The sequence below is a fragment of the Leiobunum rupestre genome, chromosome 10 (genome assembly GCF_980474605.1).
Source record: "Leiobunum rupestre chromosome 10, qqLeiRupe1.1.hap1, whole genome shotgun sequence".
In the NCBI taxonomy this organism is placed as follows: Eukaryota; Metazoa; Arthropoda; class Arachnida; order Opiliones; family Sclerosomatidae; genus Leiobunum; species Leiobunum rupestre.
The window spans coordinates 27,721,221-27,737,495 of record NC_143393.1 but is presented as its reverse complement, the minus strand read 5'-3'; the positions used below and the strand labels follow the sequence as shown (position 1 = coordinate 27,737,495).

Sequence of the window (16,275 nt, the reverse complement as noted above, 5' to 3'; positions counted from 1 at the left end):
AGTTACACGGCAGCATTCTAGTTACCTATGAGATTTCTATGATATAAACAGTCCTGCCTCTCGGAAATATTACTTCTGGACGATTTCCCATAGAAATCGGATAACAAACTAGAACGCTTAATCGAATGGCTGACAAGGTACCAATTAGATTCTTGGCTAAAACGACAGTAACGCCATCTGCGCTGCCTAAAGAGGCGCGCTCGCACGTAACTTGGTTAAAATCCCCCCCCATTGAAATTAATGTAAAGTTGGCGATAATTAAACGTTAATTAACCTACCAAATGATATAAGAAATATTCCACTGACAATTTTCCCCGTTTATATGAACTTAAATGTAATATAAAATTGTCTTGAAAAATCGTTTATCGCTTTATAACATTCAAAAATAATATTTTTCCCGCACCATGTAGATAACCGAGCATCTGCTCATCTAGGTTAAGTTTGTGTTGTCAACGCGCGTAATAGAAAGAAAAATGAGATTTTAGAAAGTAGGTTGTAATTCGGAACGATATTAATACTTTTCACGAATTTTGTAATCGGTGAATTATAAATATGACTTGAAATAAGTTTCAAGGTTTATTTAAAAGCTAGTTTCATAACTTTTAATCCATTGGTTCGTTCAGAATGTATCTTTAAATTAGACGAAAATTTTAAGGCGCGGAATCTCTCCCAGTGTTAAGCCTCGGTTTAATCTACTGCGTATTTTGAAACGGAAAACCCGATTACTATCGTTAAATCTTGGTTAAATGATGGCGAACGCTCCTTGTAATAAGAAACAAATAACGAAATACGTTCTAAGATTATTTAACGCCAAAAATTCCACGTATTTCGTTATTTGTTTCGTATTAAAAATATCATATTATTAATCCAAGATTTAACAATAGTAATCGGGTTTTTCCGTTTCAAAATACGCGCGTTGACAACGCAAACTTATTATATTATTAATGTTAATAATTTAAATATTATTTTTGAATGTTATAAAGCAATAAACGGTTTTTCAAGACGATTTTATATTACATTTAAGTTCATATAAACGGGAAAATTTGTATGTTGAATATTTCTTATATCATTTGGTAGGTTGATTAGCTTGCGTTCTACCATGGTTCTACAGTCTCATCGGTGTCGTGTTTTCTTTTCAAAGCATTGATACTGGTCTTTTGGATTTATTCCTTACTTAAATTGAAGTAACCCATTATTCCGACTTTCTCATCATTTTGTTTCACACATCCTTCACAATAGCTTCATTTTCAAGCGATTTATTGCAAAAATAACAAGAGTTAGCTGGGTGGTAAATTTTAAACGCGGTTACATGAAGAGCGGCGGATGCGTTTTAAGTCAACGAAGGCGCAAAATTGTAAGACGCGTTTCAGGTACAACGTTAAAACCGCGATTACGACACAACGATTGCTCGTATATAAAATGTTCATAGAACATTTTTTGTAGGAAATAGCCGGACCCTAATTTTCATACTTGGGTTTATAGCCGTACATACAATACTAACGTAGATATTCGCGATAAACCATTACTGTGCACCGGTTTCCCCATAACCATTGCTCGTAAACAACTATTTCTAACAGTAACTTGTGAAAAGATATGTTTTTGTTTGAGTAATTACTCCTTAAATATTTAATTACGGAATTTTGAACCATTCTTCATTTTTTATTTAAAAAACTATCTTTCTATGATTGGAAAGAAACGCGTTTTCTAGTGCGTTCTTAGCGATTGGAAATTATGGTAAAAAGAAAACTATTTCTAACACTAACCTGTGAAAATAAATGTTTTCTTTTGAGTATGTACTCTTACACGATTTGATTACTTTATTAAACATAAGTTACTTTAAAGATGTAAAAAAACCGCGTTAGCGTCATAGACATAATATATTATGTCTGTCGAGCTAAAGTCGGCCATTTAATTTTAGGCGAAATAGAGTGTTAGTTCACCAGTTTGGCACCGATGGCGTAACTTTCGTTGCCAGCCAAACGAAAAGCATGGGCCAAAGGCAGGGTTTTTTAAAAGTTCTATTCGGAACCCGCGACAAAATTGCAAAAATCGTTCTAGTTTGTTATCCGATTTCTATGCGATTTCCTTGGAGGATATTTTATTGGTGCGCCAGACTACCGTTCCATACTTCCATTCTTTAATCTTCCTTGCCTTAACTGGTAGCTCTGTGCTATTATTAGCGTCTGCTTGAATGACTGCTTCGAGGGCTTTCAAATCTAGGCGAACAGATTCAAAAATGATCCCGAGTAGAAATCAAATTTTAAATTTGTACAAAAGTTTATTGCGATATTCAAAAACTCTTCGATATACTGACGAAGGTTATTACGTTTTAAAAATAAAACAAGAATTCAGAACTAATCAAAATTTGCAGGAGGAGGAAAAGATTAATTTCCTTTACGAGGTTGTTTAAATTATCACCATGGCTTGTAAGTCTTCTTAAGGAAAATAAAGCATTTCGTTTTAATTTGCAGAAAGGTTGCCAATTTCTTAAGAACAAAAGACTCATTTAATAATGACATCTATGAAATTTCTGCATTATATTCATCAGCACTGTGGAAAACAAACTTTCTTAGGCATTCAAAACAGATTAAAGTCTACTCTCGACTGGTCTAAATATCCACAATTAAATGAAAAGGAACTTGAGGAACAGTTTGTTAGAGGTTCTGGTCCTGGAGGGCAAGCTGTAAATAAAACATCAAACTGCGTAGTTTTGAAACATGTATCTGGTTAGTTAGTTTCTTGCCTATCTAAAGTTCTGAAGTGATGCCTTTTTATAAAAAAATTAACGTTATATAGGCATTGTTATAAAGTGCCATCAGACCCGGTCTCTTCAAGAAAATCGTAAAATTGCTCGAAACTTACTTCTAAAGGAACTTGATAATTTATACAACGAAGATGACAGCATTGAGGCTCAAGAAAAGAGGATTTCAGAAAGCAAATCTTTAAAAGCCGGAAAAAAGGCACAAGAATTAAGAGAGAAGAAAAAGACATTTAAAGAGCGAGAAGGATTATCATGACCAGCTTAAGCTAGGTAGGACTTTGGTTTGTAGTCTCTTCTAAATATGTATAATTTTATCATTAATAAATATTAATTCTTCTATACCTTTGGAATAATTATATTTCATTCACTCTGACTAGTCTTATTGAAAAGTCAAACATGTTTATAAGTACCATTTCGAGGGAGGGCTCATTTGTTCATTCACATTTAGTGCATGATCAAAAGTTATAAACTGAAAACTTCTTAACCATAGTGAAAAACACTAAACTCAAAGCATAGACGTAGATTTTTGGGTACCCGATAGGCCAATTTTTGGAAAGGCACTACCCATGAGTTTTCGGAGGGATATTCGAAAAAAAACCATTACATTTTATGAATTTTTTCCAAAAAAAACATCTTTTTGGCTCCGCCTTATACCCTCTAATTGGTTAAAGAGTCAGACTAAATTCTTAGGTTCTTCCTGATTGGATATTGTTTTAAAAGCAAGTAAAAGTACAAAATGAAACTGATTTTAGAACTGAATACTCGAACCATAATTTTTAGCTAAGCATAATTATTCAAGTACTCGGAAGTTACTCAAGTACCCAAGGTTATTCGAGTTCTCGAAACCCCTTTTTTAATCTAAGCCTAAATACTCGAAAACCCGATAAAATTCAGATACTCAACTCGATACTCTAAAAGCAAAATTTTTAATACCCGATACTTAACCCGAAAACCCAAAATCAATATTCGCACATACTTATGAAAAACAATATTGGAAAATTTTATAGATAGGATACTTTATGGTTTTTAATAGTTACTTTCCGTAAAATTACATGGATCATTTTGGTTGAAAAGGATCGAGTGATCTTGTATTCGCAGTTGAAATGGAGCGAGTGTGCTTGCAAGTTTTATTCACGGTTGAAAAGGAGCGAGTGTGCTCGAATGTTTTATTTATCAGTTGAAATGGAGCGATTATGCTTGAAAGTTTTATTCGTGGTTGAAAAGGAGCGAGTGCACTTGAAATGTTCAATGTTATTTTAAATAAAAGTAACCATTTAAAACCAAGTAGTATCTGTCTCTATAATAAAATTTTAACATGATCAAAGTTGGCTGTTTATGAATAAATGGTTAATTGATATTTTGACAATAGCAAATAAACATGGCGTTTGAAGCGTCATACATATAGACTATAAAAAAATAATTATTTTTATCAAAAAATCTTAATCAGACAATCACAAATATAATTTTTTTTTAAATGTATTTCCTAATTAATTGTTATTCATCTATTGAAGGCACCAAAATAACCTTCCCAATATTCTTTCTGTCTACCATTCTTTTTGTTGCTTCTATAACCTATAAAATATGGTAAATTAGATTTGAAGCCGAAATAGGTACCTGTATTCCTCAATGAATCAATTAGGAACTGAAACTTCATAATTTACCTGGTCAAATGCGAATGTACTGTCAATTCGAGGCTTAATTTTGCCCTCCACGAATAATTTAATTATTTCTGATAAGCCATTCCTAAAACGCTGCGGGTCTTTTTCCATAAGGGTGCTTACGTTAATACCGCAAGTAGCTTGATTATCGTTTATCAGCTGCAAGTAGGAAATATTCTTCATTTGCCACCATACTTTCAAATTCTGCAACAAATTTCTCTTCTCTCCACTTATCATATTAGAAATTCCTAAAAATATCAATTAGTTTTAAAATTGGTTTAAAGTTTTTATAAGGAACGACGGACCAAGTTGACTATAGCGTAAGGATCCTATATAAAGCGCTAAACAAGTAGTCGAATATGACATATTTTTCCCCAATACTTCCATTAACTACTAATTTACCGATTGCAATGACTTTTCCCATTTGTTTTAATATTCCTTGGGCTCTTATGAGGTCATGTCCCCCGAGGCAGTCTAACACGACATCGACTCCTTAAGGGGGAAAGAAAACTCATTATTTTCAACAAAGGATTGCGTTAAATTTTTAAAGTGTTCTTTCGCAAACCTTGAGGGGATATTTTCTTGATTTCTGTGACGAAATCTTTGGATCTGTAGTCGATGGCGTGGTCTACTCCGTTTTCCCGAATTAATTCATGTTTGGTGGCGCTGGCCGTTCCGAAGATGGTGACTCTGGGCACTGTTTTGGCGATTTGAGTGGCGGCCCAACCGACCCCACCAGCGGCCGCTTGCAAAAGTACGCTTTGGCCCGGTTTGAGGTTGCCGAAATCCGTCAGTGCCAGATGGGCCGTCAGGTATTGTACCGGTATGGCTGCCGCCTCCTCGTAAGTCATGTTTTCTGGAATGGGCAGGCAGTTGAATTGAGGCACTTGGGCCAGTTCCGTCCACATGCCCCATCGAAAACTCCAGCACATGACTCGCTCTCCAACCTGGCGTTTTTAAACCAGCAAAAGAAAATGTAAAAGTTAATTTTTTTTAGCTTGTTCGGTATGAATTAACGCTATAGAAATGGGGTTCGGGTTTTCAACGTTTTAGCTAATATTCAGAAATAACATAGTTTTTGTCAGAAATAGCATCGTTATTGTTAGAAATAGGCTAACAATAACGATGCTATTTCTGACAAAAACGATGTTATTTCGGAAAATAACGATACTATTTCGGACAATAACGATGCTATTTCTGACGATAACGATGTTATTTCGGAAAATAACGATATTATTTCAAATAGCATCGTTATTTTCCGAAATAGCATCGTTATTGTCCGAAATAGTATCGTTATTTTCCGAAATAGCATCGTTATCGTCAGAAATAGCATCGTTATTGTCAGAAGTAGCATCGTTATTTTCCGAAATTGTATCGTTATTATCCGAAATAGCATCGTTATTGTCAGAAGTAGCATCGTTATTGTCAGATGTAGCATCGTTATTTTTCAGAAATACAGGGCTCCCACCAAAATCTCAAAAAAAAATAGGGAAATAGGGGATTTTTCTGGCTAGAAATAGGGTGAAATAAGCAGGAACCAAATAGGGACAATTTTAATAAACAAAAATAAGATCTTTATTTAAACTTTTAAAAGCAGCAAATTTTTAAAACTGACTTAGTTTTAATTTAAAAAATGTTTTATCACAAAAATTAAGTACTTATTTTTAATTTCTAAAAAAACTTTTATCAATCCCAAAAATGACTATAAATTTTTTGTAATAATTCTATCACATTAAATCGAGTTTTTTTCGCTTTTCTACGAAATATTTTAAGCCGATGGTACTTTTCACCAAATGTACTAGAAATAGGGTGATTTAGTGACCAAATCCCGATTTTATGGTGGTTTAGGGACCTCGAAAAAAAGTAGGGGCTTTTAGGCATGTTTGAGACCTGGTGGGAGCCCTGGAAATAGCATCGTCATTTTCCGAAATAACATCGTTATTTTTCCGAAATAACATCGTTATTTTTCCGAAATAGCATCGTTATTTTTCAGAAATAACATCGTTATTTTTCAGAAATAACATCGTTATTTTTCCGTAATAGCACCGTTATTTTTCAGAAATAGCATCGTTATTTTCAGAAATAGTATCGTTATTTTCAGAAATAGTATCGTTATTTTCAGAAATAGTATCGTTATTTTCAGAAATAACATCGTCATTTTTCAGAAATAACATCGTTATTTTTACTAAGAGATAATGACCATGTTGAAGCGATTTTTAGCGTTGCTCCCAACACACTCTAACAGTAAGATCCTAAAAAAATCAAATCAGCCCAGTATCTCATTGGTTGCCTAAAATGGACGTCTTCCGACGCTATTCAATCGCGTGCCCCCTCCCACTCATGCCGGGGGTCAATTAGACCTTCAACAACCTTCGGATTCATTCTCGATTATAGGAGAAAACTATTCGCTAGTTTTGGAGTAATTTTTAGGAAATAGCGAGCAACTTCAAAATACAGTTTGGCTGTTATTGTATGGAAGAAGTTGGTGGTATGGGAAAATACTAGGCTAGCGTTTCTGTAACAGAAGCGGTAGATTCGAGACGTCGAAAGCGAGGACCGAAACAATGTATCCCAAAATTCCCCGGAATGCACTACTTTTCGCGGGAAAATATGTCGAATAAAGTGCTTTTCTATTGGTGGAAAAAAACACGTGATCGATAGCTCTTTAAAAAGGATGTCAAGCATGGTGGAAGGTAAAATCTGAAGGAACTATTAGACTTTATTTCAATATCTACTTTTGGTATAATTTTATTTTTCAATAGGAAAAAGCACGGGTGACGTAGAACTGTTAGCTCCCTAATGAATAATGATAAAATTTACGAAACATCGCCACGGATGGAGCCACTAAATTGGCTTTTAAGTCTATGGTTTCTCACCTTAACGCTGTTTACGTCTGACGCCACCTCTTGGACGACGCCGGCGCATTCGAGGCCCATAATGTAGGGAGGTTTGATGCCGTAGAAACTGTAAATTCCCTGGCGGGTGACCAGATCACTGAAATTGAGACCACACGCTTTGACCCGCACGAGAACGTGTCCCTGTTGGACGGTGGGGCGGGGTCCGCTCTTGACCACAATCTTGTCATATCCACCGTGTCCCGTAAGGTAGACGCTCCTGACGGATTCTCCATCTACATGGCCATTCTCCATCGTAGAAGCGGAATTCTCGTTCGACATCAACCTTCGCTACGTCCGATCTCGGCTGACTAAACCCTCGAGAGACGCGGAGAAATCAACCCTGACCGTTGGCCCCCTTTTTGGGATTCTACAGTTGCTTTCCCCCTTCAGAAATTTAAACGATCCATTCCGAGAAGAACGGAGTTTCCCGCTGTTTACTTCGAGGTCTTAACCAAGAATGTATTTATTTATACAAAGAGAGAATGACTATATTGATATGAGTATTAGGGTTGTTCCGAATCCCGTTCACGTTCGAAGAGCATTTCTTTCCCCCTAAAAAAATCAAAACAGCCTGGTATCTCATTGGTTTCCTAAAATTGCCGTCTTCCCACGTGATTGAATTGACGTTTTTCCATCCCTCCTCGCATGCCGGGAGGAGGGGGGGGGGCTAATTCACGGCGCCCGTGAATAGTCTCGAGATAGTCACTCTCCCATAAATATATATATGTATTCTTGGTGTAAGTGCTTTTAGTTCTTTCGTAGACAATCCATTTCTAACCCTAGAATTAAAGTCAAGCAAGTCGAAATTCGTGAATTTTGATAGAGATTCTAAATAAGAATCCAGAAGTGTTTTTACATTAGACTGACTTACTACTTCATTACTTAATTTTAAGTTTCCGTTTCATGTACTTTCATTTTTAATATGCTATTGGAATAACTGTAGATTTAAAACTAAAACATGCTTTTCTCATATAATGCGTATTTGATTTTTGCTCTCGGAATCTGCTGAGAAAAATATTATTATAAACATTTTCTTTAATTGTTAATTGCCTAATATTCATTCCAAGTTAATTTCCCAGCGCTATTTCATTTTTAACGTTATCGTTATATTAAAATCTTTCGATACCGATTATAATTTTTAATTTTTAATTTTGTTTACAAGTACTTTTATACAAAACCACTTCGCACATATTTGAAAATTTATGAAAAACAGTTGTTTTAATGTCTTTTAAATAAGTGTATAGAACTGGAATTTACAAACGTACTACATTTTATTTAATGCATTGACCATGGACTAAATTAGTCCATGCATTGACGTTTTCCTCAAAGACCGTTTCAAATCGAAGAACAATGATTTTCATTTCAATAATGTTTTTCTCTTATATTGTCATGTTTTACTAATAACGGCTACCTTGATTTACAATTTAAGTTTTCTATATAATTTTTTTAAAAGGGGTCGTTCACCATCGCTGAAATGAACCCCAATTATCAATTGTTTTAAGTAACAATATAATTTTTGCTTTTCCATTTTTAGAGGAATTAAAGTAATTTAAAGGATCACATAATATTTTAAAATTCGATTTCGTAATTTGGGCAGGAAAATTGACAAATTATCTGTCATCACGAACGTGAATTTGTTGGCGTATTATTCAAGGGATTCTGTGGCCCTTTAAAGGAGTGGATATCATTGCCTAAGCCTTTTTAAAAAATTTCGAACTTTTTTTGGAATAACCAAAATTGGTTGCGTTTTTACAGCTTTTAGGCTAGTTTAATTTTCACTTTTTTTTGTGATTTTTAAGGTATAACGGGTTTTTCCGAGTTTTTTTAAGTTTTGGTTTCTTTTTGCAATTTTTGATTATTGATTTTCGTTTTAGTTGTGTTTCTCGCTTTTGTCATTCTGTCGATTTTTACAATTTGGGAGTTTTTGGATATTTTAAAAGTTGGGTGGTTTTGTCATTGGATCGTCTAGGATATTTTCGATTTTTTTGGCCATTTGTGAGTCTTAGAAAATTTGGGAAATTTTTACCATTTACGAGTTTTAGAAAGTTTTTTTTGAATTTTTACCATTTACGAGTTTTAGAAAGTTTTTTTTGAATTTTTACCATTTACGAGTTTTAGAAAGTTTTTTTTGAATTTTTACCATTTACGAGTTTTAGAAAGTTTTTTTTGAATTTTTACCATTTACGAGTTTAGAAAGTTTTTTTTTAATTTTAATGAATTTTTACCATTTACGAGTTTTAGAAAGTTTTTTTTAAATTTTAGTGAGTTTTTACCATTTACGAGTTTTAGAAAGTTTTTTTTGAATTTTCACCATTTACGAGTTTTAGAAAGTTTTTTTTTGAATTTTTACCATTTACGAGTTTTAGAAAGTTTTTTTTTTAATTTTTACCATTTACGAGTTTTAGAAAGTTTTTTTTAAAATTTTCTTGAATTTTTACCATTTGCGAATTTTTGGCATTTTTTAAAAATTTGGTCGTTGTTACCATTGGTGAGCTTAGGAAATATTTAGAAATTTTTGCATTTTCTAAATTTTGATCATTTCCAATTTTAGGAGCCATTTGGCGGTTTTCGATATTTGGCTGGTTTAAATATAAAATAATCTACTAGAAATTCTAATATAATATATAATAATATAAAAATAATAATAATATAAAAATAATAATAATATAAAAATAATAAAAATAATAAAATAATAATAATATAAAAATAATAATAATATAAAAATAATAATAATATAAAAATAATAATAATATAAAAATAATAATAATATAAAAATAATAATAATATAAAAATAATAATAATATAAAAATAATAATAATATAAAAATAATAATAATAATATAAAAATAATAATAATATAAAAATAATAATAATATAAAAATAATATAAAATAATAATAATATAAAAATAATATAAAAATAATAATAATAATAATAATAATATAAAAATAATATAAAAATAATATAAAAATAATAATAATATAAAAATAATATAAAATAATAATAATATAAAAATAATATAAAAATAATAATAATAATAATAATATAAAAATAATATAAAAATAATAATAATATAAAAATAATAATAATATAATATATAAAGTAATTAAACTTAGATTTCCCAAAATTTGAAAACCTATGAAATAAAATTATCTACTAGTACTATTTTTGCGCTTAGACTGGTCGTGATCGTACGCGTATTTTTTGTTCGTGGCATATTTTGTGAACGGCTCCTAAGCAGAGGGTGAAAGGAGGAGGTTGAGCCTTTTTGATGTCACTAGAGACGAAAACTATCTTCGCTCAGTAGCTTCAGTTTTTTTCCTTGTTTACCGGAAAATGTATTGGGGATTAAAAGCTTCTAAGTTCTAAAGGTCTTCGCTCAAAATGTCATACGTTGTACGCTCGTGAAGTTGCGGCTCGTCCCCCAAAATCTCGAGTATCTCTCGAAACCCCGTTGACTCGTTCTAGCTCCGAGTTGCCATGGGGTCTCTTCACGTTGTGTGTTTTTTTTTTACAAAAATCTATTATTTTCCCTGTAAAAAATACCCTTTGTAACTTCTTTTTTCTCTCTACTAGGGTAGATAATAATCTGAAGTAGGTTTAATATTTTAGAGAGATTGCGAAACTTTCACTTTTATCTGGAGATTTAAATCGTACCAGACCCAAAATGTTAAGAAGCGGATTTCAATATTCATCATTTTTAAAAATAAAATACTCTTCATTCATACCAAGAATGGGTTTATTTCTACATAGGGATAATGAATATGATGAGACAATTTTTATCGTTTTCCCCAGTAGGCTCCTCCCATTAAACATCAATCAAATCGGCCTTGTTCCCCTAGATCCGACGCGTTGAAACCTAGTTGAAACAACGACGTTTTTCTTACCCAATCAGCGCTGCCAGATTGTGGGAAATTTCCCATATTGTGGGTATTTTTGGGGTCCATTTTGGCTCTGTGGGAAAAAGGTAATTGTTTTCAAAAACGTTGATTTTGTGGCAATTTTCATGTCTGCGGGTATTTATCCTATGTTTTTTTTAATTTGGCTCTCAATACAAAGCTCAAAATTATCTAGAGCAGCGTATTTTCGTGAATTTTGGGTTTTTAGAAATATTATAAAGGAAAGGCCTCCTAATACAATCAAACCATACCTAACAACCAAAATGTTTAAAAATTGTAATTTCAATAAAATTTAATTTTAAAAAGTCATTTCAAATTTTTTAAATAATGGGAATTTCGACCTTCGAACATTGGCAACACTGTACCCCAATCGTTACGGGGAAAACTAGTATCGTTCCAACATAGTCATTCTCAAAGTATAAATAAATTAGTTCTTGGTTGGACATATTTGGAAAAATGACGGCCGGAATTATTATTATTGTTGTTAATGTAATTAAAGGCTTTAGCCATTCATTAATCATTGGCGTGGGCGGGTCGGGCCGATTCCCTTAATTAAAATATATCTCGGGGTTTCTTTAGCATCATCAGGTTCCGTAATTCCTCATCATCACCGCGGGGAATATCCCCCCCCCCTCCCTCGGCAGCCTTCATTGCTTTTTATTATTTTTTTTTTAAATTTGCCTAAATTACCGCTAACGAATTTCCATTTTTTATTCACGGCTTTTATTCGGTCTTTTTATTTATCCAAATAGTTAGTTAATTAGTTTTAAGCATATTTTATCAAGGTTAGTTATTATTTACTCTTTTCGGTTGAGTTCTTCCCGAAATGCTTACGCGATACGCCGGTAGATGGCAACTGTGTCTCCATTTACGGAAAATAGGAAACCTCTGAAATTTATCAAAGATTTTTGGCGTTGAATGTAAAATTGGGAATACTGTGTAGCCTACCCAGCCAAATTTCAGCCTACGTCACTGTTTGAATATATTACCATCCAAGCCAGTACATTAGTAACATATAACCATAAGTAACATCACAATGATAAGTATGACAATTATCAACAATTATAAACCGAGTTCATTTGTAGAGTTATTGCGTTCTTTAGTTCTTTATTAGCTAAAGAACGCAATAACTCTACCAGGGTTAGCTCAGCGCAGAGCCCCCTAGTGTCTAAATAGGGTGTAGCCAATATAAACTACTCCCAAGGATTTGAATAATATGCTACTTAGGTCGGTTGTGGTAATGTCAATGTAAAAAGACGGTTCAGTCAGGACATTAGTATTAAAAAGTAAAAACGGTCATACTTATCTATATTATGTTACTTATGGTATAACTGAAGCTGCGAATGTGTATTTCTGGTTTCACAATATAAGGTCGAACTCATTACGTAACTGATTTTTGGCTCTATGATATTTAAAATATACTGTTTTATTTATACTTTGGGCATAATCGGGCATAATGGTCAAATTTTGAATTTCCCGATTACGCTTATAGGTGGTATTCACGAGAAGATGGCGGCCATTGCATTAAGGTAGATAGTCACTAGCCGTCCACTACGGCGATGATGACGTCACGAGAATACACCCTATTACAATGTCGTTCCATTCTCCGCACAACAAAATTAAATTGAAATATTGAGGAAAAATTCGCGTATAATCCACAGCGTGATATTTAAAAACTAATACTCTATGGAACGAATACGAATTTATTCTTAAAGATAATTGAAATTTTTTAAGCAAAAAGGAAATTAAACTATTTTTGAATAAATTAATTTTTCTTTTGCAGACTTCTACGGGTCCTATACGCTAAACTTACACAAAATCCATGGCCTATTTTATATTTTAGTCGGTTCAGATTGGCTTAATATTGGAATTGCTTTAGAGCCATTGAATTTAATTATATGATTAAATCAACGATTTTTAAACCAAATCTCTTTGTATAACAATTGAGTTAAATTTAGAATGGTTTTTTTTATACTTAGTCCAAATAAATACATTCTTGATAATATAAAATAATTTTTATAGAATTTACGATTTTTTCAAGTGTTTTCAAAAGCGCTACAAACTTAAAAAAAAATTTAGTAAAGTAATTTTTGTTAAATATTTTTATCCAAAATATCCTCTTTCTATTAACCTAAAGCCAAATATCTAGTACATTTGGCGGAAAGATACTAGTACGAATTTCGAATTTCGCCTATTTTATGTTGAATTCCTAAAGGTTCTTACGCGTGTTTTATTAATCCATTTTAGCAATGTCTATTGCGTAATATTTCAAAGTGATCAATAAATGTTTAATATAGGGTCAATGGAGGTAAGTGTGATCAGGGGGTAAGTGTGATCACCCCTTATTATTTCCCCAAATAATATTATAACGTAATATTTGATGAATGGATATTGAAATATACTTCATTGTACACATTTTGTATATTTTCAATATTAATTTGAATTAAATTTAGTTTATAAAAGTTTTAGATGAAATATGTTTTACTCTTCTACTCGTGTTTAGAGATTTTATGCCCAAAAGAAAAGTTCTGTATTTTTTTTCTAACTGACAAACCGATTTTACATTTTGGTATTTTGTAGTCTGCTTAACCTTTTACCTGCTTGGAAAATTTGGTGTTTTTGCTAACATTTTGAGGTTTTCAAAATTTAATCTGAAAAAGGTCTTTCAAAATTTGCGGTGCGGGGTAAGTGTGACCACACGAAGATATTATTTTACAGCTATGAAAAAAATTGAGCTTTATTGGGACACCATATTTATCCACTGTATGCTATTTCATTGCGATTGATCAAGGATTTCACAAAATCACAATTAACCAACCTTCCTATCACACTTGCCCCGCATTTTGGGGTAAGTGTGACCACACGAAGATATTATTTTAGATCTACGAAAAAAATATAGCTTTATTGGGACAACATTTTTAACCTATGTATGCAAATTTATTTCGATTGGTCAAGGATTTCAAGTGATCACAATTACCCCACCCCCCTATCACACTTGCCCCGCATTTTGGGGGTAAGTGTGATCAGTAACGGAGTTAAATTAAATAATAAATATTTATATCTCTATTTAATTGATATTATTTTTGATTGCGTGGTTGTGTAGGATAAAGTGGCCGTATTAATTGTACCAATTCTTAAGAGGCTGCTATTTTTAGTTTAAGTGTAATTTCAGGTAAACGCTAAAAAAATATTTTGATCACACTTACCTCCATTGACCCTACATTATTATTTTTAAACTTCATTATAACATAATTTTAGTATTATGCTCCTAAAACAATTATCCAGACCTATTTCCGAATGAATGTTACGAGCGAAATGCAAGTTGGGAGGGGAGAAGGGAAAGTGTTCCTTGGGGAGGGAAGGAAGTTAAAACCCACAAATAATGCCTCGTAGTGAGGAACGGAGGAACTAAGTAGTAGTGTACTTTTTGATTTTTCGTCGTTCTGTGGAGATGCTATCGCCATCTACCTACGATATAATACCATATGCTAAAAAAAGATCCAGAAAGGCGTTCATAAATAGTCTTTTATGTGGTCGATCTCGAGTCGAGCATTCATTAAACCTTTAGCATACGAAAGTACAGGGATTGTCACACTTTTGGTAATTATGTCACTTTTGGTCGCGGGTTTAAGTACGTCAATCTGGTGATCTCGGCATTACTATACTTACCCTGGACTTACCAAACGGAATTTTTAGGTATAATAGGTATGTTTTTGAACACTTAATACAAAAAAATCTCCTTTAAAAAAGCATGGGAATTTCTCGGGTCCCAGAAATTTTTTAAAAAAATTTAAAATCACGAAATGGGTAATTTGGACCACATTTAGGTAAATTTCATCAAGTTTGGGTAAATTGGAACATTATTGGGGTAAAATTGTAACAATTTTTCGGTAAAATAAGGAAAAATCTCATTTTTGTTTTAAGTGGTCAAAAATATTTCGGTTGCCATGGAAAATCGAATGGATAGTAGTGCAACGTCTCCTTTTAGGAAATTTCATATCTCATATAGGTCTACATTACGCCCGACTTTGAACAAAATCGCCAATAAACAGTTAAACACCTCGGGTACTCTCCTTGTCAGTTTATTACATCTACACTATGGAAAAAAGTAGATGAACCATCTCTCTAAAATCAACTTTTTTTTAATATTTAACTTTCATGTTTTTCTCCCTAACCTCCCCCCCTCCCGAAAAAATCCTGAGTGCGCCACTGAATAGACGGTATTCTCCAAAAATATATAACGTGCGCCGGTATAATTAGAAATTCAACCGTAAACAGGCCAATTTCGAATTTCCCGCCGCTGATTTACCGGAATGCGTCCAACTATCTTTCCGCAAAATGTACTAGATATTTTGCGTAGGAGTAACAAACTCACGGAGAACGCAGCTAGCCTTTAAACACGCTAACGCAGTGTTGTGTACAAATTTCATTGGACGAGCCTTTACGCTGAACGTTTTACGGAAAGGGGGAAGAGAAATATTAACCTTCCGACGGCAGAAGGCGCTAAAGCGTCTATACACAAGAAAATGCACATCTTTTGACGGGTTGCGTTCTCCTTGTGTGGGGGGTGCTGTGTTTGTTGCTCCTACCTGCCACTGACAAAGAGACGACCCCAGGTGTAACGCACCGATTTTGTTCAAACTCCGGGGTTTGTTACTGGAAAGGAAAATGTCCCCATAGGCAACCGTTTAGCCATGGCAACCAAAAATGTTTTTGACAACACAAAATGGAAATTTTCCCATTGAATATAACTTGGGAATCTGACCAATTTTTAGGGTACCCCCTGCAAAAATTTTAATTCATTTCGAACTTTTAATTATTTATATTTTCTATTTTTAGCATTTTAAAAAATTTAAATTTTGGTCAAATTCCCATGTTATTTTCAATGTTAAAATTTCGATTTTGTGTTGTTAAAAACCTTCTTGGTTGCCATGGCAAAACGGTTGCCTATGGAGACCTTTCCCTTTAGGGTTTTTCAAGTAACACGAAGGTCTACCAAAACCTTGAGTTTGAACAAAATTAGTGTGTTACACCTCGGGTCGTCTCCTTGTGAGTATAGTGA

General features: G+C 33.1%; 2 protein-coding genes across 5 annotated transcripts; one reads left to right on the top strand and one right to left on the bottom strand.

The window, feature by feature from the left end:
- The first annotated feature begins 2,218 nt into the window (after nt 1-2,218).
- LOC149925319 (mitochondrial translation release factor in rescue) lies at nt 2,219-3,939 on the top strand. 4 transcript variants are annotated; one of them, XM_090161037.1, is made up of 4 exons: nt 2,219-2,401; nt 2,472-2,726; nt 2,797-3,031; nt 3,795-3,939. In XM_090161037.1, the coding sequence occupies exons 2-3, from the start codon at nt 2,513-2,515 to the stop codon at nt 3,015-3,017; spliced, it is 435 nt and encodes a 144-aa protein (XP_090017163.1). In that variant the 5' UTR covers nt 2,219-2,401; nt 2,472-2,512; the 3' UTR covers nt 3,018-3,031; nt 3,795-3,939. The 4 variants fall into 4 exon arrangements, with proteins under 4 accessions (XP_090017163.1, XP_090017165.1, XP_090017164.1 ...); XM_090161039.1 differs by lacking the exon at nt 3,795-3,939 and adding an exon at nt 3,158-3,257 and having other exon boundaries at nt 2,797-3,021; XM_090161038.1 differs by lacking the exon at nt 3,795-3,939 and having other exon boundaries at nt 2,476-2,726; nt 2,797-3,102.
- On the bottom strand, nt 3,701-8,211 carry LOC149925318 (NADPH-dependent quinone oxidoreductase VAT1-like). The gene is made up of 5 exons (XM_090161035.1): nt 7,296-8,211; nt 4,985-5,366; nt 4,822-4,911; nt 4,423-4,667; nt 3,701-4,333 (listed from the first exon to the last, which is right to left on the bottom strand). Exons 1-5 carry the CDS (start codon nt 7,593-7,595, stop codon nt 4,256-4,258), a joined length of 1,095 nt encoding a protein of 364 aa, XP_090017161.1. The 5' UTR covers nt 7,596-8,211; the 3' UTR covers nt 3,701-4,255.
- Nucleotides 8,212-16,275: the final 8,064 nt, after the last annotated feature.